At 37.4% G+C, this 26,723-nt stretch overlaps 1 protein-coding gene across 2 annotated transcripts in view; it reads right to left on the bottom strand.

The window, feature by feature from the left end:
- Positions 1 to 26,723, bottom strand: part of gpc3 (glypican 3) — a 121,469-nt gene that overhangs the window by 30,223 nt on the left and 64,523 nt on the right. For both annotated transcript variants that reach the window (XM_043258019.1, XM_043258018.1), the window contains exons 4-6: positions 22,174 to 22,316; positions 18,671 to 18,796; positions 11,941 to 12,052 (exon numbers count right to left, since the gene is read on the bottom strand). In XM_043258019.1, the coding sequence (XP_043113954.1) occupies positions 11,941 to 12,052; positions 18,671 to 18,796; positions 22,174 to 22,316 (381 nt within the window). The remainder of the gene's footprint in view (positions 1 to 11,940; positions 12,053 to 18,670; positions 18,797 to 22,173; positions 22,317 to 26,723) is intronic.

Below are 26,723 nucleotides of genomic sequence, written 5' to 3'. Positions count from 1 at the left end.
CACAGGCCTCGCTTGTCTTCTGCTTCAGGGCTTGACATGTTATCGCAATCATTCCCAGAGTCATGTGGTCTGAAAGCAGCGCATCTGATATCACCATCTGATTCCCAGGATTCTCTCGTGGACACACTCTGTGTGCTTTAAAGGACCGGTTTCTTAACGAGAGAGCCGGGGCCCACTAGGAGGCCTCTGCAAACCCCTCAGAAAACATTTCTTGAGAAACTAGGGTTCCCATGGCTTTGAAAAACTTAAACGGCCTATAATGTAAATTAAAAACTGGAAAAATAAAGAAAAACTGAAAATCTAGTAATGACAATCACTTCAATATTTCATGAATGTAGAAACTGTGTAGAAATATGTATATATATATATATATATATATATATATATATATATATATATATATATATATATATATATATATACATACACACACACACTTTTGTGTTCCATAAAACACACACACACACACACACACACACAATCCACATGATTAATGGCATTAGAGCCACACAACACATCTGTGAGAATTAAACCAACATTTAAGTCCTTATTTCATCCAATTTTTCCTATTCTATGAAAAAAAGTAAATTTCATGATTCTAATTACTGACTGATAATACAAATTAACACTGATTCAGTTAGAATTTAAATGTAAATAAAGCTTTTAGCCCAAATTATGTATGTATGATTTCAGACTGCTTCAGTTCTCTAGCAAAAGAAGTGTGAGATGTTCTGTTTTTCTTGTAAATACTGCAATTTGATTAATTTTAATAACATACAGACAGTAATTCCCCATTAAATGTCTTTTAGTACATCACTTTCCATTATTAATTTCATATGTACAGTATTAGATCTTGTGTTATCTAACATCCTCTTGTGTATCGCATAATTCCTCAAGCTCCCTTTGGTTTTAAAATGAGTCTGACAACTCTGATCTATAACCTCACCTCTTTTTCACATTTACGCAGACAGATGTAAGAGTACAAAATGATCTATACAAGCAGCTTGAAAAGATCCATCCATGCAGTCTAGAAATGTGTGTGTGTGTGTGTGTGTGTTTCAGAAACGTCCCAGATCTCGCTGAAGGCTTATCTTAAGCACTGACACTGAGCAGTACTCCACATGTGTGAGGACTGCCTCCTTCCTCTTCTGTCTTTCTCGCATAATCTAACTGCTACATTGTAGAGACATTGATTTGCGCAGTGAGGCCCCCTTAACAAAAGGAAAGAGAGACACGGGAGACCCTGCGATGACCCTGTGCGGAGAGGAAACAGGAAGTGAGACCTCTGACCCCCCGAGAGGCTCCTGTTGTGTTTTCCAGCGAGGCCGCTGATGGAGCGCCGCGTTTCTCTGAGGTTCCTCTCTCCGCTCACGCTGGGAGATACGGACGAGTCATGAGAAACAGCACATAGAGGCGAATCTCACAGAGAGCCCAGGGGAGGCTTGAGTTTCACTACAGCCTGAGAAACAACACGGCCGTAACCCTTCCACCTGTAAGCCTCTCTCTATCCAATACAATTACATCTCAATGTGTTCAGTCTACAGCGCTCATAAGACAACAAGAATCGTGTTTGTCAGGAACACTGACTCCCAGATGCGAGGCATGGCTCCTGGTGGGGGTCCTGGAGGACTTTTCTAAACCAAAAGCACCCATGCAAAACCAAGATTAAAAAAATGAATTCATTAATTCAATTCTAAACTAAAATGGAATGATACCAACATCAGTTAATTAAAACACACACATACATGCACAAATAATTATCATTATCATGAAAAAAATCTAATTATTTCATATTCATTAGGCTTTTCATATAGAAACTTTAGGGAATCTCTGCATGCTTTTTTCATTTCCTGTCTAACCAAAGTTCACACGCTTTGCTAAATTGCCACTGCTTACGCAAAACATTCAATATAGACAACCGTTTAAATGTTAATTTAAGGTTATTACTAGTTTCATTTTTATGTTTTTGAAAGAAATCCATTATGAACACCAAAGCTTCATTCAATTAATAAAAATATAGTAAAACTGTAACATTGTGAAATTTTCAGAAATCATTATAATATGCTGCTCAAGAAACATTTCTTATTACTATCAATGTTTTAAAGTTGCTCTGCTTAATATTTTGTAAAAACATTTTTTACATTTCATATCTAATTTACTTTTTCAGGGAATTTTTTAAGTTATCTCTATTATCTGAAACGTAAATATTTTTATTTTTAAACATGTCACTTTTAACCAAATTACTGCATCCTTTCTGAATATATTATTTTCTTAACTTACAGCATTTTTTTATATAATATATGTATATAATGACTCTGGAAGTGTTCTGGTAGTTCCTCAAGGAGAATGGCTAAAATCCAAATATATAAACATCCCATTAATAAATCTAAAATGAAACGGAAATTTAAAACCATTTTAAAAATCAGACCAAAGTTTTGACATTTCAGCTTTTTATAGGCTGAAATATCTGCTCTTTGTACTGTTTTTGTGTTTTACTCTTTTTTCGCTTTTTGACCTGTTGTATTAAAACATTCTCCCTTTACTTTGGAGTTTGTTTGAGCATTACATCTTCTAACTCAACCAATGATGTTTATCTGCACAGCTGTAGATGAGGTGAAACAGGTGTTTAGGAACACTTGAGCCAATAAATGTGCTTTTGTTTATTTTGCATCCCTATTATAGAAAGTGCAGTATTTCTGGCCGGTCAGTGGCTCAGGAAGTGCCCTCTGTGACATTTCCATGTCGCAGGAAGTCTTTCCAGCAGATCGGGATAACAAATATGTCCTGTTAGTAAACACGTTTGCCGTTGACCATGCAAGGTGTAGCCCGTGCCCTTCCGCACAGATGAGCTCGGGTTATAAGGCTGTTGCTGGCTGGCTCTGTGGTAATTGTAGCCAGCGGGGCAGCTCAAGTGGGTGGGGGTAGATTGGTGGCAGTAGGGGGCACAAAACTTCTGGCCCGCGGGATGAGGGGGGCTTTGCTGAGAGCACTGCTGGGAGGAGGGTCTGAGGGCTTCAGCCTCATTAGCAGCTAACTAATTGGAAGGAAAAGACCTCTCATGTGCTCCGTCTGACCTCCTAGACAGCAGGGGAGAGAGGAACAGATAGATGAAAAAGAGAGGGGGATGGAGGAGAAGGAGGGAATGTGAGAACCTACTATAGAGGGAACGGCAGTGGAGAGATGTAAGAAAGTGCCCAGAGGTTGCCCGTTTCATAGCTCAGGAGACTTCATGGGGTTTTATTTAACTATCAATTTTGTCTCAGATGTTTCTTTTAAAATTCCTTAGCGGAAATAAAAATAGACATCAATGGGACAATCAGAAACTACTTTGACAACTACCGTTTTAGTTTAACTTTAACTACGCTGCGTGCTACTAATAAAAAGTGGGTAACTAAAGTTAACTAAGCTTTTAAGGCAGAAAAAGCTTTGAAATGTACTAAACTGTCTCTGAAGTTCAATTTGACTGTACTTGGCAGAACCTTGGCCTCTCTATCGCCATCTGTGGTTGAGATGTGAAATCGCAAGATACTTCAAAAGCACCGATTTATTGTAGTTGTTTCCCTGTGATCAACATACTGGAACCGCTGAAAGGAAGAAGAAAGTCCTCTCTCGAACTCTTTCAAAAATAAAAGGTTTTTGCAGAAATGCCATAGAAGAACCAATTAACGTTCATCAAAGAACCTTTAAGTCAACAGTTCTTAAAAGAACCATTTCTTCTTAGTGTGAAGAGCATTTTATAATCTAAATAACCTTTTGTGGAGTTGAAAGTAACCACTGATGTTAAAAGTTCTTCATAAAACCATCCATGACTGTAAAGAACCTTAATTTTTTAAGATCGCAGATATATAATAAATAAACATCACTAAATCAAATAGATCAAGTAGCTTATCTGCTGCCACAGACCTTTCTTCCCCTCTATTTATGAACATGACATGAACACACATGAAAATATTTTAGAGACTGATTATTGATTTATAAATAATGACCAATCACAGTATATGACATTGTTGAGATCTCTTCTAAACATTCTTCTAGAAACATATGAGATTACTAAAGTCTTTTTCTTAGAAGGAAACACTTTGCTCTCCGTTCATTCTCATTGTTTAGGAGAAACAATCAAAATATTATCATTTATGACTTTACTTATTAATGGATGAAAATCAGAAAACTAAAGCGGAGAATGATGAAAAATGATGTGTTTGAGAAGAAAAAGGAGAGAGACCATGTGAGACACATTAAGGTTGTCAGAAAAAAGCATACTGCATTAGAAGGATATATATCCTGAAAGGAAAGTTATCTGTATGGGAGTTTTTTTTTGTGTGAAGGCCACGGCAAAGGCCATCAGGAGCGGTGCTGGGATGGGGGTCAAACACAGCCCCCACTCTACTCTGGATTTATGGAGGTCTTTCGAGACTGCTTTAATGTCAGGTGTCACAGTTTATTTGAGAAACCCTTATAGTCGCACACCTTCAAACGGACCAGCATCCACTGAAACACATTAAGCTGCTATTTGAAGTGTGTGTGTGTGTGTGTGTGTGTAGAGATTTTGCCTAAATATGTGTTTGTGTGTACTCAGACTCAAGCGACCATGGCAGGATTCGTTTAATAACCTTCAAACTACCACCCACAGTTAAACCTCATATACTTCACATACCATCACAGAAGGTCAAGGACTCAGAATAAACCAGATTAAATTTCATATTATAATTGGAGGTTGCCTAATTTTTAAAAGAATTGCTGTCAGAGACTATTTATTTGATTAAAAATACAGTAAAATCAGTCAAATTTACAGTAAAAAGTCAAATTTTCAGCGTTCTTCAGTGCCACAGGATCCTCCAGCAATCTTTTTTTAATGAATGTAAGATTATGGATCTTAATATTAGAAGGATATATCAATATATATATATAAATATAATTTTTGATTAACATTAATGCATTACTTTAAAAAAAAAAAACTACATCCCCAAATCTGGCCCCAAATTTCTAAATATTATTTTTGATTTTTACCATGCCCAGATTTGCATAAAACCCACTACATCATACAGAGGAAATTTTTAAATCACTACTCTCTAAAAAATGCTGGGTTAAATGTGGACAGAACCAGCAATTGTTTGGTTAAACGTTTAACCTAACATTCTCTATAGCAACCCAACGGCTGGATCAAAACAACGCAATCTCTGGTTCTGTCCATATTTTACCCAATGCCAGTGTTGCCAAGTCCACCACTTTAACACTCTTTCTGCCAGATGTTTTTTTATGTTGAAGCATCCCTGATAACATGATATTTATCTCCTGGAATGCAACTTTTATCAGGGGAATATCACCAAAAAATGTGTATTTTATCTCACCGGGAGCCATCTGCCTAGTTTTGAATTGTAATTGGGCAGGTTTTGCTGTGAAAACCTGGCAACCCTGCCCAAAATTTTTTAGAGTGTGCCACCTTTTGCCCTGGAGAAAACTTGGGTTTTCATTCAGACAGACGACTACTTGTTTAACTTTGGAGCGCACAGACATTCATCGGCAACTATTCCTTTTTTTTAGTTCATGTCTGATGTACAGAGGCCTTGGTAGTTTTTTGGTACTTTTACACGAGTCGATGAGGTGTGGAGCGTACAGCTCCTGATGGAGGCCGCAGCAGCGTGCTGGAATGTGGAGCTCTGGTTTGTTTTGCTGTCTGCTCACCTGCGGCCCTCCCTCTCTCTCTCTCTCTCTCTCTCTCTCTCTCTCTCTCCATCTCTGCCGCTGGATCTAATTAGAGCGAAGGAGGGCTGCGGGACTGGAGTGTGTCACATACAACTCAACACAGTCAGGAAGGAGAGCGGGAAAGAAAGTGGGATTAACATGGGAGAAAAAGCATAAGAAACGTAGGGTGGAGTTCAAAGAGAGAGAGAAGAAGAAAGTGAGGGCATAAACCGGGGGGAAAGAAATGCAGAGAAAAGTTCCAGTCAGGAAATGAGCGAAAAAGTGAGTGTGCGTGAAAGATCTAGCCTAGAGTTCTTTCCCATAGTACGTGAAAAAAGGAAAAAAAAAGCATCTAATTTTTCACAGAACATTCCACAAATCTAGGACAACATGAGAAGTGACATGTAATATATGCTCACCTCTCTGCCCTACACATGGTAGACACATCTCAACGCTGGAGGGAACTTCTATAATCAAAGACCAATCAGATAATTGCAGTGTTTCACCACTATCCCCTGAGCTCCGCTGGGAACGGGCTTTTTTGAACAGTAACTCAATACCCTGGAAAGTCCAGATGGTCCTGATGACGGCACTAGAGGAAAGACGTATTTTCCTAAATATGAAAATCTAATTTAGCAATATGTGAAAATTAAACTATATATGTGAGGTCGATTTTCTAGACCTCTGTCCTTGGTACTCCAATTTTAAGTCCTTGGTTATACTTCCATAATATGACAAAAAGCACATTTTCTCGGTCATGTTAAGTCTAAACATTAGATAACTTGATTAATTATTTAGCTTTAACAAATAATAAACACTGATATGTTTGGCCTTACACCATGTCCTATGTGCTTTTTGTCAACTGCTCGGTTCCTATTTTATGTTAGCTCTCATTGGTCTAAAACAAATGTATAAACCTTAAACCTCTAATATATTCTGACTGTGCAGCTTGTTCGTGTTCATTCAGGACAGACAGATTACTTGTGCCTGTCAGTATAAACTCTGTGTGAGCGTGTTAGCCCTTAAAAGTTTAACGCAGGGGAATTTTTTAGCCGTAGACCGATCGGAGGGAGATTTTAAACATTTATTAAGGTTAATTTTTAAGAAGAAACTGGAGGTTCTGTAGTTTAACAACTCCCCTCAAAGAAGTAAACTGTCCACAAATGACGCACTATTCTTGCATAAACATGAAGAGACGCTGCAGACTTTACAGATCAGCATGAGCGAATGTTTGACAGTCATGGGAACAAACACAAACACACACGAAGACAGACGGAGGGTGTGTGCTATATGAGCTACATCTCTGAACGTCTTAGCCATTTCCGCCGAACATAAATACTGTATATGGCTGATAAACATCATTATGTATGCACTAGCACTATTGTACTGTATGTAGGGTTTAGATTTCACACTTGACAAGCCGAATCCAGAGGCTGTTTAAAATCAACTCACTTTTTATTAGCTACATTTGGGTAACACTTATAAGTTGTTGCCATTTGTTAACATTAGTTCATGTATTAGCTATCATACAATACATTTATTGCAGTATTTATTCATCTTTGTTAATGTGAGTTCATAAAAATACAATCATTCATTGTTAGTTCATGTTAGCGCAGTGCATCAACTTACGTTAACAATTTGTGATTTTAATAATGCATTCGTAAATGCTACAATTACGAATACATTAAGAATTAAGAACGCATACGAATGAACTAAGATTAATAAATGCTGTGGATGCATTATTCATTTTTAGTTTATGTTATCTAAATGTCGTTAACTAATGTTAACTAATGAACCTAAATTGTTATTTGTATGTATTGACGTCACCATATTTTTCAATGGATGTCAATGGAGGAAAAGCTTCAATACATTGATTATCATTATGCTGACTTATGCTGATCACACAATGAAATAAATGCTGATTTATAAGAGAAGCCATAAGGAATTAAGTTACTTTTTTATTGACTATCCTAAAACTGCAAACCATTTCTTGATTCAGAATCTGATTTAATAATAAATGCATTTAAATCTAGGAATTGTTTCTGATATTTTGGTTTTGGTTAGTAGACGTTGTGCATGGCCAGTAGCCTAACCCGGTTAGTGAAAAATGCAATATATAATGTTAAAACAATAACTTTTTTTGATTGCTTCATTTGATTCAAATTCTGATTATGTTCATTAAAGAACCAGGAATATATCACATTTATTAAAAAAAGTACACAACTGTTTTAACATTGATAACGGATATAGGATTTACACTGCCACGAATATAATATTAAAAATATTTAATACGGAAATACAAAAAAAATTTTTGGTAACTTTTTTTGTTAGGGTCTCTTAACTAGTCGCTTATTAGCAAATTACTAAATTACTTTAATAAGCAAGAAATTTGTAATTTATTAAGGATCGTCGTAGGTCGTAGTGAATAGCGAATAATTTTTTTTATATAACAGTTACCTTTTTTCCCTCAGCAAAATATGTATTATTATAATACGTGTTTGTTGCAAATCATCATATTTTGGGGTTCTAGCTAATGCGCTAACTCGCATACATTTAGGCCTAAGAGATCGGTCTTTGACTGAGTCATGTTTAGGCATGCAGATAAGAACACACAGACTCTTTGAGCACTTGCCCAGTTCGAATAGCATGAGCACCAAGTCATTTTTTTCATTTATAGAGACGAGCTTACTCTAAACTTGGCCCCGCGCAGCCATTACATCAGCCACATTAGGCGTGAGAAATCGGGGTCTGCAGAGCTGAGGGAGGGTAAAGTTTTGTCTTTTGGTGTTCAGTGCGCTCCCCGATGTCTCTCTTTCAGAAGAGGCCCGAATCTGAGCCAAAACACCGTCTCTCGCGCCGCTACACTAACGCTCTTTGGGACACAGGCTTGTCACGCTATATACCCCAAGAACAGAAATATTCCAAACACTATTAAGAGCTTCCAAAAACCTTATTGCTCCATAAAATCAAATGGGTGCACACCCAAAATGTTTTATAGAACTACAACTGCTGGAGAACACTTAGAAAATGTAGCACATACTAAAAGTAACAAGCCTCCCAGGCTAGAAGATGAGATCTTGGCTTTCTGAAATGCAAAGGAAAAGTCTGATATGAGTGTTCTGTCTGTCCGCTCTGGGAAATAACTCAAACCCCTGGCTATTGGAAACAAATGAGAACACGCATTAGCACGGTGCCAGATAACACCAGATGTAAACTATTATCACAGGGTTAAGTTAAACTGAACATTTGATTAAAACATGTTTGAGTTTCTGCTGGTGAAGTAAAGGAAACACTACCAGTCGCACTAAAGCCTCGTTCGCGCTGACATAATGGCGGGAGGTCAAGAGACAGACGTTTCATTGAGAGTTAGTAAATAGCGTGTCACTCTGTTTTCACAAGGAATCGGTTTTCTTCATGTTAAATTAATGTTTTGTATGGGAAAGTTTTGAATACAATGGCAAACGCGGACACGGTGAGAGGGAAGCTGCTTCTTTGTGACTTTTCCGAGCTTTGCCGGAACTCAAATCGAACATGAATGACCAAATAATGAATCATTTGTGAACAGTGAAAGGGGCTTAATTAGGTATGTTTTTGACGACTTTGAAATGGGCTAGCACTGTTCCTGCTTATGCCGTTTGGAAACTGTTGCGTCTTGTCCCGTTCTGTCTCATTAAGGACATTGTGCACTGATTTGACTGCAGTACAAGTGTCATGTTTGTCAGAGGCTGACATAGTAAAGACATCTCACACATGCACACGGTTTAATCAGCAACCCACACAAACATCTTATCCTACATGACAGTGCTTGTGAGGTCCTCAAGGTGCAAAAAAACCCTCGCTAGCACAGTAAAACCTGTTGAACACAGTTCGACCTCCCCAGTTAAAAAAGCTTAATACATAGATTAATTGCTTAAAACGTGCATATATCACTAACCTAAAGTTTATAACATAGTACAGTGAAACAAACATGCCTATATGCATTTAATTATGTGTTTATAGGGGCCACAGATGTGTGTGTATACATAGAGGTCTTTTGAAATGCATTTGCCATTTACCGAACAGCACTGACATCATAGTCACCAGATCTATATCATGTGTGTGTGTGTGTGTGTGTGTGTGTGTGTGTGTGTGTGTGTGTGTGTAAACACTGCATACATCAGCATGAGATTCAAAGTCATGCTGCTATTCAGATCAGCTGTGCAATTTTAAGCGTGACATTGCTTAATTAAGTTTTTTTTCCACCCAATAGAGGTCTAGGGTACATCTTCATTTTCATTTTGATTGTGTGTGAATTATATTGTCATGTACATAAATTACGTGACGTGAGTCTTGAAACAACAGCTGGACACTACACAGGAGCTGAGCAGGAGGAAGAAAACAGATGGGAAGAAGGTCACCGTGAGAGGAGAGGAGAGGAGAGGAGAGAAGAGAAGAGAAGAGAAGAGAAGAGAAGAGAAGAGAAGAGAAGAGAAGAGAAGAGAAGAGAAGAGAAGAGAAGAGAAGAGAAGAGAAGAGAAGAGAAGAGAAGAGAAGAGAAGGTTTGTTTGTAGAGTATCTGAGAGAATGAGGGTCTGACCTCACAGCTCTTCTCCACAGCCTGAGGGCAGACGAGACTCACGACTCATCTGAGCCGCTCTGATGTCTCTGTGGTCTGTTTAAACAAGAGCGCTGTGCTAATCTGCTCAGACGGGGCCATTGAACACGAGGCCGCAGTGGGTTTCTATAACACACACACACACGAAACTATGCACAAAGCAACACACACACACATATCATTCTGCTTTAAGGCAACATATACACAGGACTCCACTTTCTCTTATTTATCTCTTAATTAAAGTTAAATGACAGCTTGAGCCTATGGGTGATGCTTCCGGTTCGTTAGACGCTATAGGGAAATAATCAGGAAAATATCAGGCAGTGTGTAGGCAGTGTGTTCATAATTAAGATTATACATTAAAGTAACATGATAGGACACACTAAGTTTTGTACAGCTAAAAATATCTGGACGCGGATGAGAATGGAAGCCCATTTTTGCATCAGGAAAAAGGTGGATAAGAAATTATTATTATCTATTTAATTAAATTATGAATGTAAACATATAATTAAATTATAAACGTTAATAAATAATTACAAATGTACATTTTTTTCATTGTGTTGCTTTTTCACAGACCATACAGGCCAATGATAATGAAGAAAATAAAAAATGATTACAATAATAAAATGTAAATTAAAATGTAATAACCTACGAGAGAGAACACTGACTGACAAGTGCATAATGAGGATAAATTATAATTTAACTGCTCAGGTAATGCATAAGCAGGATGTAATTTTGTAAATGTAGAGTAACTTAGTCCTGTGATTGTATTGTAAAAACAAATTATGACTTTTTTTTTTACTTATTTTAATTTTTTTTTAAACTTTATGAAATCCTACGCTTTTATTGCTTCTTGTATTCCCCTTGAGTTTCTTTGCATAAAAGAGTAAATGTCTAAAATTATCAACATGTAAATTATATGTGCAAAATCAGGGCTAAATGTACCAATACACACACACACACACACACACACACACACACACACACACACACACAACTCTTGGATTGAGCTTTACTAACTGTAGCCTATATCCATTTACAATGAGGTACATACATTTAAACCCAGCCAAAAACACACAACCTGCAGGTACAGAGGAAGCAAAGAAAGAGGTGTCCTTTAGATCGCCTGGTGAACTTCCTGTGGATGAGCCAGATGCTGTTCTCTCAGGATTACCACAGTATATACACAGAAAACCCTAAGGGTCAAATATCACTGTGGGATCTCGGTCACAATAGGGAGCGAACTGTACATGAAATATAAGCAGACACACCCTGACTCACACACACACACACACACACACACACACACACACACAAGGTGATACGACACGCAGCTGTTGTTTTTTTAAAGGCAGGCAGGAAGAAAGTGAATGAAAGCCTCTGCTTTGTCTGCATTAGAGTTGAGATACCGACAGCCCCTATCACACATCCTGATAATCTACAAGACCGTGCTGCCATAAAACAGCGTGCAGACATGTACATCTGTGTGTGTGATGACAGGCAGACGGTTGTGACGGAGTTAAAACCGAGGTGACGAGTTTATGTACGGCTGTATGTCTGTGTGCTGACTGACAGCATGGCAGCTTATGATTATTCACAGATCCGCATTGTGAAGCTCACATGTAAAAAACTGCGTGCACGTTTTCTGATAAACAGTATCTCACCTGATTGATGTGTTTGAGTTTGTCGATGATCTGGCTGATGACGGGTTCAGGTGGTTTTTGTCTGGATTCTGAGCCGTGTGGATGGGCTTTCTTCAGTCCTGGTCCAGGAAACCTGCAAAATATACACACAAATGTCTATTAGACACCCTGTACAAGAACTGAAAGTCACACCTTTACTACAGTAATCATTTCTAGTTTTTTTTTTTTTTAATTATTTCATTTACATAATTAGATTAGTGTTGGTGTTGGAAAGCCACATATAAAACCACTGTTAAAGTAAAATACAATTGTGTAACTAGAAACGTGATAGTGACTGAGAAGTCCTTTCCCTTGTGACAGCTAGCCTCGATCAACTGTATAAAATATAGAAATTTCATTCAAATCAATGACCTCATCTCAACTGATCATTTTATATGATTCACTTTTCAGTAAATCTGAATAGGAGCCCTAAAACTGGCCTCTACTGCCACCTAGAGGTAAACGTGTGGCAAACATAGGAATTTGAGCAAAAATGAAACGCAATAAACCTTTAAATTCATTTTTTTTACCATTCAGCACATTCATTCAATCATACCGCACAAGGACATTAAAAGATTTGAAGGCATTTCACGGATAAAAAAATCACTTTATTTTTTTTTACGTTATTTCAAGATAGCCAGGGCCTTCTGAAGAAATCATCCCTTTGGTTTTTAATTGTTAAAAAAGGATTCTGCATTATTTTTCCCCCCAAGATTTCTGTTTTGTTGTAGCTCTTATTAGATACACAGATAGACACACACTTAACCTAACAGTAAAACGGCACAACTGGGTCGGACATGTGCTGGCATCTGAATGTTTCTGAGCAACTGGAGCATATGTTGGGCATCATCAACTGCTAAAAATGTGTGTGTGTGTGCGTCTGCGCCCAAGTGTTCCCTGATCCCCCCGGGCCCCTTGGACTCATGTTCCAGTTAATTACTCCCTATTAAAAGCTAATTAGTGTTGATGCACACGGGCACATTGGTGCGAGCACTGAAGCGACAGAGAAACAGTGAGTGACAGATCTGATACTGTCATGACACCCACCTCAACTTATCCAGTGAAGCCCATTCCCATCAAGAACATACACTCCATTTTTTGTGCTGTTTTTCAGTTTAATATAAATATATCTGTATTTGTATATATACTTTACACAGCGCTTTATTGAAAAACAAGGTTTAAAAAGTATATATATATATATATATAATTTTTTCCTTGATTTTTATTCACTGTATTTGTTTCATATTATATATATATATATATATATATATATATATATATATATATATATATATATTATTTGTGTGTGTGTGTGTATTAACATGCAAAAAGAAGCTAATCAAATGTTTTTAATTTAACAAAAATTTATTAACATATAATAAATTATATGTATGTATCTACAGGCATTATATGTCGTTTTCAAGACTTTTAAGGACCTTTTACTAAACACAACCAAAGAAAAACTTTTCTTTAGCAATTTTAGCAATTCTGTCAGCTTTTAAATATATGAGCCAAAGATATGACCTCATGCTCCATTCTTAGCGATGACATAATCCTGAACAATTCTATCCAATCATCTTTCATGCCGCCTTATTTTACATGCACTGCTTATTCATTAAGCCAAATTACATTTCCATACTTATTTATTCTCCTTATTACTCCCGATGGCAGCTCACCTCCCGCTTTTAATTATCACATTAATAATACAGACATGAGCTCCATTAGAAGGAGGAGATCAGAAGACATGGGCAGCGTTTAATGGAGGATGAGATTAGCTGGAGCTTCACGCATGAAGCACCCACCTGTGTGCTGACCAGGGTCGAGCAGCATCAGGTCAGCTCAGTCCTGCGAGCCTGAAAAACTCAGCTTCGTTCTGATTAGGATGGTGGCCATTTGTGGGGAAACAGTGGGGAGATACAAAATGAATCATACCTTAATGCGGAAACGTAATGGGTAGCTGAAGTGAGAATTCTTTCAGCACAAAAACATCTCACGCATTTTAATTAGACAGGTTTTAAATTAACGAAAAGATTCGGTCCTATTTGGCCGACCACACTGCAGCACTTAAATACTGCGCATTATACAAGAAATATTATCTGAAACTGAATATGAATATGCAGCACATATTTTCTTCATTTACACAAATAGCTTAAAATGTCCTTGTATACTGAGTCTTTGTTTTATGCAAATTGGTAAATAAATAAATAAATAAAGTGCAGTTTAGTCTGTTCTTTTGGCTCATGGATTCTAAAGCTAATATTAATATTACAGATACTGAAAGCTTAACATATAAATATACGAGTATCACGCAATATTTATAATAACTACAGAGGTACTGAGCGCAAATAATGCCATTAAGACCATTTTACATTTTTGCGGGAGACTTTAAAAATTAGCGCACATTAGGGAAACACGCCACTGTTTAAAAAGTTTGGGGCCAGTGAGATTATTTATGTTTTTTGAAATAGTCTCTTACGCCCAGTAAGGCTGCATTTACATGATTAAATCTGCAATCAAAAATAGCAATATTGTAAATCTTTTTAAAATAAACATTTTCAGTGTGAATATATTTAAAAATGCAATTTATTCATGTGACGCGATGCTGAATTTTCAGTAGCCATTACTCCAGTTTGAGTGAAAGAACTGCATTCATGATGAGTTTACCGTCATATTGCATATGTCAAAAATATAGCTTTTTCTGCTTGTTGTGAAGTAAAATATCCTTCATTGTACCCACCTCTTTTTGACATCAACATTATGATTCCTAAAAAACAAAAACACCACACCACAGGCATTACGGTACAGCGGGAACCCAACTGCTACTACAGGAAATGACTAAACACCCTGTGGATGTACAGTCTGGAGCAGCTACTCATGCTGAACCTGCTCAGACTCATGGTCCTACTGCGCACCCCTCGGAGATCCAACATGCCCCACTGCCCAAACCCGCTGGAGACGGCGAGAATCAATCACGAGCATCTTCAGCACCACGAGCTGACTGAAGGAGAGAGAGTTACTGAGCGCAAGGAGCATTCTGGGATCGCGAAACATACTAAATATCCACCAATCTTGACCTAACTTAAAGACTTCTCAAAATTAAACGCACTATTAAACAAGCCTGTCTGCCACAACCTCTCTTCAAACGTAAGGATGAATAGGCGAGGTGGTGTAGGCAATAACAGTGATTTATAACCTCTTGGTAATTTAAGGAGCTAATTTAACTGCTTCACACATTCTGCTACTTTTTAACAAAGAAAACTAAGTAACAGGCCTATGTTTAGTCAGTCTGCGCGGATCACACTTATTGTACAACATATGGGCACGTGCAAATACAGCGGCAGATTGGTGTGACCCTGCTGTTTGATCTCACTAACTCTTTATCCTATTTTCATCCAATTAAATCGTTCAGTCAATCAGTTTTAGTGGCAAGTAAAAAACATAAGAATTAAAAAACCTAAGATTACGAGATTCAAAGAATAATCATTAAAATAAAGTCAAAATTGCGAAAATAAAGCCATAATATTTTGAAAAAGTAATAATTGTGAGAATAAAGTTTAAATATTTTGGAAATAAAGTTGAAATTAGGAGAATAAAGTCAAAATGTTTGGACAATAAAGTAAAAATTATGAGAATAAAGTAAAAATTATGAGAACAAACTTGAAATATTTTAAGAAATTATTTTCTATTATTTTCTCATAATTGTGACTAAATTCTCATAACTTTTTTTCTCAAAAACTACAACTTTAATTTCAAAACCATGCCATTAAAATGCTGTCATAGATTTTCACCCACAGAATCTGTGTATTTTCCTTTCTTTTTTTAGTTAAACAGTGAATTACTGTATTCATTACATTTTAAAATATAATTTCTAACACCTAATAATATGTAGTATAATATGAGTAGCATGAGTCGAACCGAAGGGCCAGTGGAAGCACATGAGACAAAAACAGTTGGGAAACACTGGCTAAAAAGGCAGATATTCAGGATGCTAAAATTGATTCTCTAGAAGGCAAAAATCTGTGCCAGAGTTTTGGTGACTTGATCCTTGACATTGAGGGCTCCTCTGCACTCCCTCGAGCACAGGAGAAAATCTCCTCTCTAGCAAACACCAGGGATGCTAGGAATGAAGTGTAGAGTAAAATCATCTTTGCTGTAATTGTACGTGAAGTAACAGTTTGTATTTTGTATGAAAGAACAGGAATGCAGTTGTAGCTGCTCAGTGCGTTTATGTGCTGCTGGCATTTGATGAATTTTCTTTATGCTTTGACATTTTTGAGTCGACTATTTAATCTATCAGGGCCACATAAACAGTGACATTCTTTGGCACAATGAAGATGGCTTCCTTCCCAGCACAGAATGTGAAGGATCGCTCCGTCTTCAATACGTCGCATAAAATGAATCTGAACGCATTCCAGAATTAATTATGATATTTCACTAGCAGCCAAGGAATGACATTGAGATTCGGCGGACATTTCTGGCACAGCATCGTTATTCTCGCTCTCCTATCCATTTCTCTCTTGGGTCCTAATTAACTCCTGAGGGCCTGAGAGCCCTCTGACACGGCTGTCTGTCCCCTAAGGCCAACCGTTCGCTATTCTGTTGTGACCAGGCCATTTCACCCCCATTTACTCCTCATCTGCACTTACTGGAGAGCAAACAGCTGCAGCTATTAGTGCATAATGCTGTAATGTTGACACTTACACTCACAGACACGTACCTTCAATAATTACAAAACAGAGGTCATGAATTAAATCGAGCAAGTGATGTAATGCTACATTTCTCCAAATCTGTTCTGACAAACAAACTCATCCGCATCTGGGAGGCCTGAGGGAAAGACTTTTCTTTTATTATTATTTTATGGTTTGGCTTTTAATTTGGCCCATGGCATCAATTAAGTGTGTGCCTGAAAATTGCATTTAAACCACAAGTTTTTTCAAAAACTAATTTGCCTATGACAATAGTTCCAAACAAAGCATAATATATAATAGTTGTTATAATATATATAATATAATAGTTGCAAAGCAGCTCTAAGTGAATAAACATCCTGCCAAGTTTTAAATCAAAAGAAAGAGTTGACTTAAGTTGGTCTGAATGAAAATGCTAATTCATTTTTCATCACTAGGTGCCGCTTTTGAGTCGGTAAAATAGCGGTAAAATCACAGTGAAACCGTGGGGCAGGAATCAATAGTGGTCATTACATACTAGAATGGAGCCAGACTAAATGAAAGTTTGCTAAAACAAAGGCTAAATAGCTATCTGGCTATTGATTAACATTATCCACAGCCAATTAGACAAGTAACGAAAAAGGAACGTAGCTTTGGAGGAAGTTATTACATTCTGATTAAAGATTCAAATTTCTTTTGAAAAATGTGCACTGATAAATCATTCACATGCAATAAGAACAGGAACAAGCATTAAGACAGCAAATAGAATCCATTTGGATTTCATGTTGACTTTAATGATCACTTCGGTTTTGAGCTGATATTTCCAAGTCATTAGGATGAGATACTGCAGCTCTTAAAGCTTTTCTGTTTGGGTCAGGGACGCACTGATTTATTGTCATTTGCCAAGCTTAACTTGATTTGGACTGTGCGAGAGTGAGAGAGTTATGGGACAGAAGCATGTGGGACATGGAGCACTGAAATATGACAATTTTTAAATTGGGTTCCAAAGGGCGCATGGAGAGCCAGGCGCAGGCAGTCACAGAGCGAACGACGGAAAAGAGCAATTAGCCGAGCACAGGGAAGCCACCACATCAGCACCCAACATCAGTTACCCCACAAAGACCACATCACAATTCACACCCTGTTGCCTGTCAGATGGAACTGGAGTCGGCCAAACTCATTAGATACTCACACACAAAATCATCCGCTCAGCTACCAGCCACTTACGCTGTCTCTTTTTATTCAGAAAGCTTTTTAGACTTCAAGATTCGTGACAAGCTCGGGGGCAATATGTCTCTTCTGGGCCATTTTGAGATTGTAGTAATATTGGAAAGCATTTAAGAGGCTGATTCTATTGTAATATATGCTACTTTTACCCACTTAGCAAAAACTGTCAGAATAAAAACACTAATAGAGAGAGTGCATGGGTTGTAGAGAGATAAAAACCTCTTCCATTTTGAAATAAGGTATATTATAGGAGCTGTGGATGCTGATAATATAGCATTCCAGCCAAGCTAAAATACACGACATAATCTTTAGTGAGGCAAGACACCATATTTAATCCGACACAAATTAAAACAAGGCCGCAAAGAAATAGCTGTGCAGTCCATTCAATAGTGTGTATTGTTGCTCCCTCGATGCCAGTCTTTCGGCTGATAAAACAATAAAAAGTGGACAAAATTCCTGGTCTGTGAAAATTAGGCATGACCTGGAACCTAAAGACAGTACAACTTATTCTTCAGGCTTTACTCGCTCCCTTGTGCACTCATTTTTATTCGTATTAAATTAAACATGCTCTCTACCCTGGCGAGGGTCCATAGTAACCGCAATGATGCAAAACGCTTGTTCTGCGGCACAGCACCAACTATTAATCTTACTATATGTCAGAGACTATATCGTCAAGCAGAAAGATGTCACTTAATGAATTTGCTTAACTTTTTAATTGACATTTATGCCCTTATCATACTATATTGTGAATATATAGAGTTTAAAACGGAAGAACACAGTATTAGTATGTAGTTACACGGTCTTCAGATCGAAACACTCACTTGTCTGTCATCTCCTGTCCGTTCCAGCAGAGGGAGTTGTTGAGCGCCGCCGGCTCTTTGCTGCACAGAGCTTCTCCGAGGCCGCTGTAGAACTGACTGAAGCCCCTCAGACCCGAGATAAACTCCCTGCGGCAGACAGAGAGGAAATGAGAAAGAAAGACAGCGGCAGAAAGAAGAAAGAGAGAGAAAGTGGACTCAGAGAAAAGATAAATTAAATTAGATGGTGTGCACAAAGAGTCGTGATTAAAAAGAATCCACGGAACAAAGATACAGGGATTTATGGGAAAATTGAGGGGCATAAAAGGAGAGAAAAATCTGAAAAATTAAAATGGGCTTGGGGTCAAACGCAGTTTGAAACGTGATCTACTCCATTACTTGTCGTTTCCGGTCAGGCTAAGTTGATTTGAGACGCTTTGACTGTTAATTGACATTATGCTGGAGAAGAAACAGCCCACTGTGTTTGGCTCGGCCTCTCTCATCTGTTCAGCAGAGCGAGCGAGAGTGGAACTGCACAGGACAGAGAGGGGCAGAAGGAAGCTCAATGTCACTCACACGGCAGGAGACAAAGCCGGTGTTAATGAGCATCTCTCGGTCACCATCAGCCTGAACACCACAGCAATAATACAAAACCACACCGCATTTCTCAACTCACGCGCATACCTCCAGCCGCAATGGCTTGTGTGCAAGATTTTTAGACTGATTCTGAAAACGGCAAATATCTTTATTAATTATTGCTAGAATGTATTCAAAAAAGCTTGGGGTCAGTAAAATATTATTCTAAGTTCATATGTTCTTTTAATTCACACTTTTATTCAGCAATGTTGCGTTCAAACGATCAAAAGCAACAGTAAAGACATTTGTGACCCTGGACCAGTCATAAGTGCACATTTTTTGAAATTGAGATTTATACATAATCTGGAAGTTGAATAAGTAAGCTTTCCATTGATATATGGTTCGATAGGACAGGACATTTGGCCGAGACGCAAGTATTTGAAAATATGGAATATGAGGGTGCAAAAAATAATTTTAAGTTGTCCAAATGAAGTTCTTAGCAATGCATACTATTTAAAAATTAAGTTCTAATATATGTATATATAACAAAATATATTTATGGAACATGATCTTTACTTAATATCCTAATGATTTTTGGTATAAAAGAAAAATAATTGATTTTGACCCATACAATGTATTTTTGGCTACTGCTACAAATGTCCAAGAGAAAATAAGGTTTTGTGGTCCAGGATCACATTTATGTTACACTATATTATGATACATTTATTTAACAACATACATTTGTTACACTATACAAAAATACTATAATAATACTTTATAATAGTTGTTTATAATAGAATAAATTTATTTTAAATTTTGTTTTAGCTTTTATTCTATTTGATCAAATAACTGCAGTCTCGGTGAGCATAAGAGAGTTGGTACCCATTTTAAAAAATGTAATGTCAGTGTATTTTAAGAGACATTATCAATTAATATATAGAACTATATACAGCACATTGATACATATTAATAAATACTTTGCATTACACATCAACCAAAATCTGAACTCAAACAAACTCAAGTACATTTTTTTCATTTATCTTTGATGTTGCAAGAAGTAGAAGAAAAGTACAGAAATAGAAAAAAGGTGCATGTCGCCCCTGCACACAGCATCTCTCAAATACTCAAAAGCACAGAATAGACTGTTTGATTTGGTTGTAAGACCTCTAAAAAGGTCAGTGAAGATCTATACAGAGAAAACATGAAGCAAGAGAGAGAGAGCCAGAGGTAGAGAGAGCGTGAGTGCTGAAGTACAGAGTCTATTACAGCATCTCAATGCACTCCACACAAACAACATCAGAAGATGTGAGCTGTATGAAGAGATGCATGAGCACGGCATTATGGTTGACTGCAATTCCTATTTCTTGGATTTATTACACACTCATTAGATTTTCACTGAATTGACTTGCTGTCAATTCTATAACAGAAATGCTTTGCAGTGCTCTTGGAGTGTTTAGAGCACTTGAGGACTCTCAAGAGATTTAAATAAAAACAAGAACATTTGTTTTTTTAGCTGCTGATTAGCATTTTTAAGAGCTGAGGGTAAAGAGTAGACAGGTCATCCTCATGTTTCATTACGGATGAATAACGAGGTAAGGCAGTAGAAGTTGAGCTCCAAAAGCACAGTAAGTGCCATAAAACGTCAACTTTAAGTAAGAAACAGAATTCAATTCATCATTTGTGTTCAGCCTGTCAGTTGTGGTGTTGAGAGTTGTCGCACAAGGTCTGAAATCAGAATATTGCAGGCAAGTGCACAGCCAACCCCAAAATGATGCTTAAACAACTGCCCTTTTAGTCTTTGACTTTTTTATATTAGTTTTTAATTAAATTTGGCCCATGGCATCAATTCTCAATTAAGCGTGCGTCTGACAAGTATGTGCCTGCATTAGTTCTGATTATGCAAGATCACGAGATGATTAACTGTTTTTGCAAAAACTATTTTGTCAATGAAGCAGCAGAACGACCGCATCTCGCACCAACCCTGAGTGGCATTTCCTTCTGAATGTTCCTGTATGTTCGTTTTTGACTCTACTTAAGCATAAAAATAGCAGACCTGAAAAACAATGCTGCAGTCAGTTATTCTCCTTTGAAAATGTGCTTTCCAAGGACAGAATGTCTGTGTTTCTTTTGGTGTGTGTGTGTGGCAAGGTGAAAAAACCCCTCAATATTTTAATTTTGGACTGCAATACCTAGTTCAACCAATTCTGCAGTATTTCTACATTCAGCACTTTTAAATACTTGGGTCAGTTGCTTCATTCATTAGTAAATCAGCTGGTTTAAATGAATAATGAAATTAAATGAATAATACTTGCTTCATATAATAACATTTTATAATTACTTTTTTCCAAACGTTTTTAAGTTGAATTAAAGTTGCAATCTAAGGAAAGAAGTGACAGGCCTTTTCTTTATTATTATATATTTTTTTAAATATAACAAAATTTATATTTTTTAAATATAACAAAATTAACATTCTACTCTACTGCTTTTAACTGGAGCTCAAATTCACTATCAAGTACAAACATTTTAATTAAAAAAATAAATAAATAATGTGTGTGTATATGTACATATATACACACACATCTATTATGTATACATATATAAATATATATACATATATATATATATATATATACACACATACATATATATATATATATATATATATATATATATATATATTACACACCTAGATGCCTCATTAGCAACTGTGTCTATGGGCCATGATACGTACTGTAGTGGTCTGATGTCATTCACCGTAGGAATCACTGAATATTCAAAAGATCTGTTGCAATCCTGCAAAGAACGGTTCTGTCCTAACCTACAGTATGGTGAATGATGTCAAATACACGGCTCCAACATTGCAGGCCGCATCTACGTCCCTGGAGCGGTCTAATGAGGCGTCTATGCATGTCTATGATACAAACTTTCTGAAAACCGAATTACGACATTACCTGCGGCGTCCAAAGAGGGTCTCATCGGGGTCAAAGTTCACCGTGGGACGATTGTGGGGCACCGACGAGACAGCCGCGTGTTCTGCCGACAGCGCCGCGGCACGAGACACCCGCGGGGGTGCGTGCGCACATATCCCGCTCACCTGTGAACAGGAGAAGATTGGAGGGCTAAATGTGATCACTCTTGGACACAGTCCTGGAAGACGTCCAGCCGAGAAAGCAATTAATGAGACAAACTGTCCCTGCAAAACTTGCTCCCCATTCAGCTAATTGTCTGGCTGATGGTGCCGCATTTGCCTCCTGTTTGTTTGTTTGGGTTTGATGACAATAGGATTTACATAACAAAACGCGCCATTGTTGGCTCTGTCAGACACCCTGGCTATGCTCTTTCAATAATCATAACCCTTTGCAGACGTAGCGAAGGTAAACAAGCCTCTCATTCCCTTTCTCATGAGCCCTAAACACTATTGTTTTTATACGGGACAACATAATAATAGTAATACCCCACTCCCACACTGGCTGTGTGAGATAATAGAGTCTTGCCATTCTTTCAGGTGCAATAAAAATGCAAATGCCTCTTAATGTTTAGCTTGTGGTTTAATGATTTGCCGTTGCTTTAATTTCCCATGGGTACTGGTCCAGGGCGTAATTTTGCCATGTAATGCTTGTGGCATATTGTGCCTGCTTGTTCATGAATGAGTGTGTGTGTGTGTGTGTGTGTGTGTGTGTGTGTGTAAACAGGCTCTGGAATTCTGATGGGATCCGGGACAGGAGATCAATAGTACAAGGACATCTTCATGCGGGTTGCGGGATCGGTCATGTGGCCTAACATAACAAGAAGATAAACTTTTGAACAGGTTCGGAAACATCAGTGAGTGGGGTGATCGGATTCACCCTACAGTCATTCATAAAATTTGCACACACACCAACAAATACAGCAACAAACTGCTGTTGAGCTAAACGACATGATTATCAGAGTAGATCAATAGAAGCTCTTTCTAGCAAACAGCCCAGGGGAAGGTAAATAGATACTGTTGATGTGTGTGAATGTGCGCGTGTGTGAGAAAGATTAAGAGAAAGAGCAAAACACAGAACAAGACAGAGACAAAAGAGGTACGGTGGAAGATCGGATCAGAGCGCCTCGACACAAATGCAATCCTGACGCAACATATTCCAGCACCGCAACACTTTCTAATGTTGCTTTTCTGTATTTTTCGGTGGTTCCTCTGTTAATGTGATGCCTCAAACCCAAGCTATTTGAAAAGGGCAGGTATCAAGTTACAAACTACTTGATACAAAAATAGCTACGTGTTAAGCCGCTAGGTTAAAAAAAAAAAGTACGGAAAAAGTGGAGAAAATCTACACCAGCGCTCTACAATATTGTTTATTTTATTATTAAGTTTATTTAAAAAAAACATATTTTAAAAAACTGAGGTAATTCAATAAATGAGTACAAGACTTGGTGAGTAACTTACATTTTAGCTACTTTTAGTCAAATTAGTTAACCTCTGAAGGCAGATGCTGTATGAATCACTTTTCAGCAAATCAGTTGAATGAATGATTCAATGACTCGCTTTTTAAATATATTCACTTGTTTTGTTGCGGAATGAATGTGTTTTTGAAAAATCCGTTGAATGCATGATTAATTGGCACACTCTGTAACTTGCTGTTACAGTAATTATGTAAATTACAGTCTTTCTGAAAAACAACAGGCAAGCAAGTTATAAAAATGTATTCCTAGTGCTTTTTTGAATGTGGATATATATTGTAAACACGCTGATCAATTACAATGCTTCTTCCTTAAACCCCTCTAAAAGGTATTTTGGGGTGCAACTCATTATATTAAATTTAGTGCTTTCCCTAGTGGTGAACCTGAACACTTGTATATTTGTGTTGGATGCCTGTGACGAAAAGCAGCTTTACCTAAGTATACTTTCAAACATGTTCCCTCAAGTATTATATAATGCATGTAGTTCTGCACAAGATAGACTTCTGTGTGCAGTATGAAAGAACCATTGATGATTTTAGCAATATATTTACACTGGAATAGTTCCTCGAACCATCTAACTCAAATAGGTGAATTGTAACTAGAACGGAAAGAACCAAGTCAGTAGAATCATATTGTATGTAAAATCAATCACACCAGTGAATTGAAAACGGAATACTGTACTTGTTTGCTCAAATTTTACATTTAATAAAATAGCATGGCTGATGAAACACTTTATGATTTCAAAAACAGTAATAGTAACATTATTTAGCCAATTTAGTTAAACTAACAGCATCTAAATAATGATGCTGCTTAATGGACGCATCAAACGCTCTCCTCTGCTCGGGTTAAAACACTCATCCCGATGGATTCTACTCTTAATATCAACTGCAAACCTGCATGTACGCTATCCTCTCTAATCTCAGACACCCACACATTCTTCCCTAATGCTCTCTGTGGTGTGTGCTCATGGGAAATCATTAGTGGCCGGTCTGAAACATGGCTCTTTCCTGCTGTAATTTACTCTGTGTTGCGGGTCTGTGTCCCTACGGCCTTGATTAATGCGATTGGGTGTGTGTTTGTCTCTGTGTTAGTGTATGTGTGTATCCAGGGCCCGTGGGGAGCTGTGGCACAAGAGAGCGGGTTTGTGTATGTGAGACTGCGTGATTGTTTCTCTCATTAGAGGGGTATTAATATCAGGCAGGCGACAGAGGATGTGCTGGCTAACAGTAACACTGAGATAAGCGGCGTCTCACAGAGAGGCTCTTTAAATATCCAGTGCCTTTTTATCTGTACCTCACACACCCCTGAGAAAAGCATTAGGACCAGACACGCGCACACACACTTATTAATATAAAACAAAAACACTCTCACATACACTTCATGACATCAGCGCGCAATGCGTAATACAGACATAGATCCTAAGCCGAAACAATGGCTTATCAGCACAGCTGGAAATACAAAATGATTCATATATGAAGGTTAAATGATAAACGAGGCCAAAGCGGAAGACAATGCTGGGATTTCTGCTGAGATACTAAAGCAATAAGCCATCCGAGACCGCATGATGCAGTGGTTTTACATTGGTTAAAGGAACAGTTCACCCATAAATGAAAATTCTGTCATCATTTACTCACCCGCAAGTAGTTTTGAAGAACGTTTGTAAGCAGGCTGTTTTGGGTTTGTTTGGATGTCAGTGGTGACCTAAAACAGCCTGGTTACAAACGTTCTTCAAAATATCTTACTTTGTGTTCGGCAAAACAAAGAAATTCATACAGGTTTGGAACTACCCGAGCGCGAGCAAATGTTCAATTATCATTTCTGGGTGAACTATTTCTTAAAGAGTTGTCAAACAGGGCTGCGGGGCCCACTAGAGGGCCTCGGGAAACATCTAAGGGGGCTGCAGGATAATTTACAAGTATTTAAGCTAATTATTATAAATATATTAAAACCATCACCAATAGGATAAATTTATTGAATAATTACTATTAGGCAAATCAGATGCTTTTATTTCTAACTCTAAATTAAAATGCTAAAAATCAAATGTGGACACAAATCATATTCGAATAAATAAATATTGGTTTTACTGAAGACGATGCATTAGGGGGGCCTTTAAGTCAAAAAGGTGCTGCAATATTATTGATAGCCAGATTTAGCCAGAAAATGGGAGTGGCGCAAAAGTTGCTAACGGCAAATTGCTGATTAAAATGCTGCCAAAATCAGCAAATGAGCAGCAACAGGTGTGATTTTATATATATGTGTGTGTGTGCGTGTGTGTAGGCTTTTTTACAATGCAGCTTATCTCATCAGATGTCAGGAGTAAGATTTATAAGCTGAGATTTACTTAGGGATAAAAGATTTAGCTTTGGGTGTCTATAAAACAGAAATCGTTTTGACAGAGCATTTAATGTACAGTAATGCGTAAGCTGCATTTTGAAAGCGCAGAAAGAGCCATGTCAGATTGAAATTAAGCAAGAATACAGCGATTTCCTGGACTCGTCTTTCGCCATTCAGAGTGGCTTAGAGAATATGCTTTAAATGCCAGAGCCTTGAATCTTGATCTACTAAACGTATAAAAAAGCATATGCTTGTCAGTAGATTTATGTTAGTAACAGTGGTATGTGTGATTGTATTTTATTTAGCAATTCTAAGTAGAAAACACTGCAGAGGAAGAAGAAGAATACACTCAGTTCATCCAAAAGTGAAAATTCTGTCGTCATTTAATCTCCCTCAAGTTCTTATTTTTACAAGAGTTTATTTTTCTATTGAACATAAAAGATATTTGAAAGAATGCTAGTAACCAAACAGTTTCTGGTCCCTGTTGTCTACTATGGTTACCTAACATTTCTTCAAAATATCTATTTTTTGTGTTTAGTAGAAGGTAATCATACAGGTTTGGAACAACATCAGAATGTCCTTTTTGGATGAACTATTCCTTTAATGTAACAAACTAGGAATATTTGTTTGATAACATTCATTTTATACCATTCTAGATTAACCTTTCCTAAACAGATTCATTTTCAGAATGTGCTTTTATACCTGAATCGAGCTGCTGCCAACGTCA

The sequence above is a fragment of the Puntigrus tetrazona genome, chromosome 14, assembly GCF_018831695.1.
Source record: "Puntigrus tetrazona isolate hp1 chromosome 14, ASM1883169v1, whole genome shotgun sequence".
Taxonomy (NCBI): Eukaryota; Metazoa; Chordata; class Actinopteri; order Cypriniformes; family Cyprinidae; genus Puntigrus; species Puntigrus tetrazona.
This window is presented reverse-complemented; position numbering and strand designations above follow the sequence as displayed.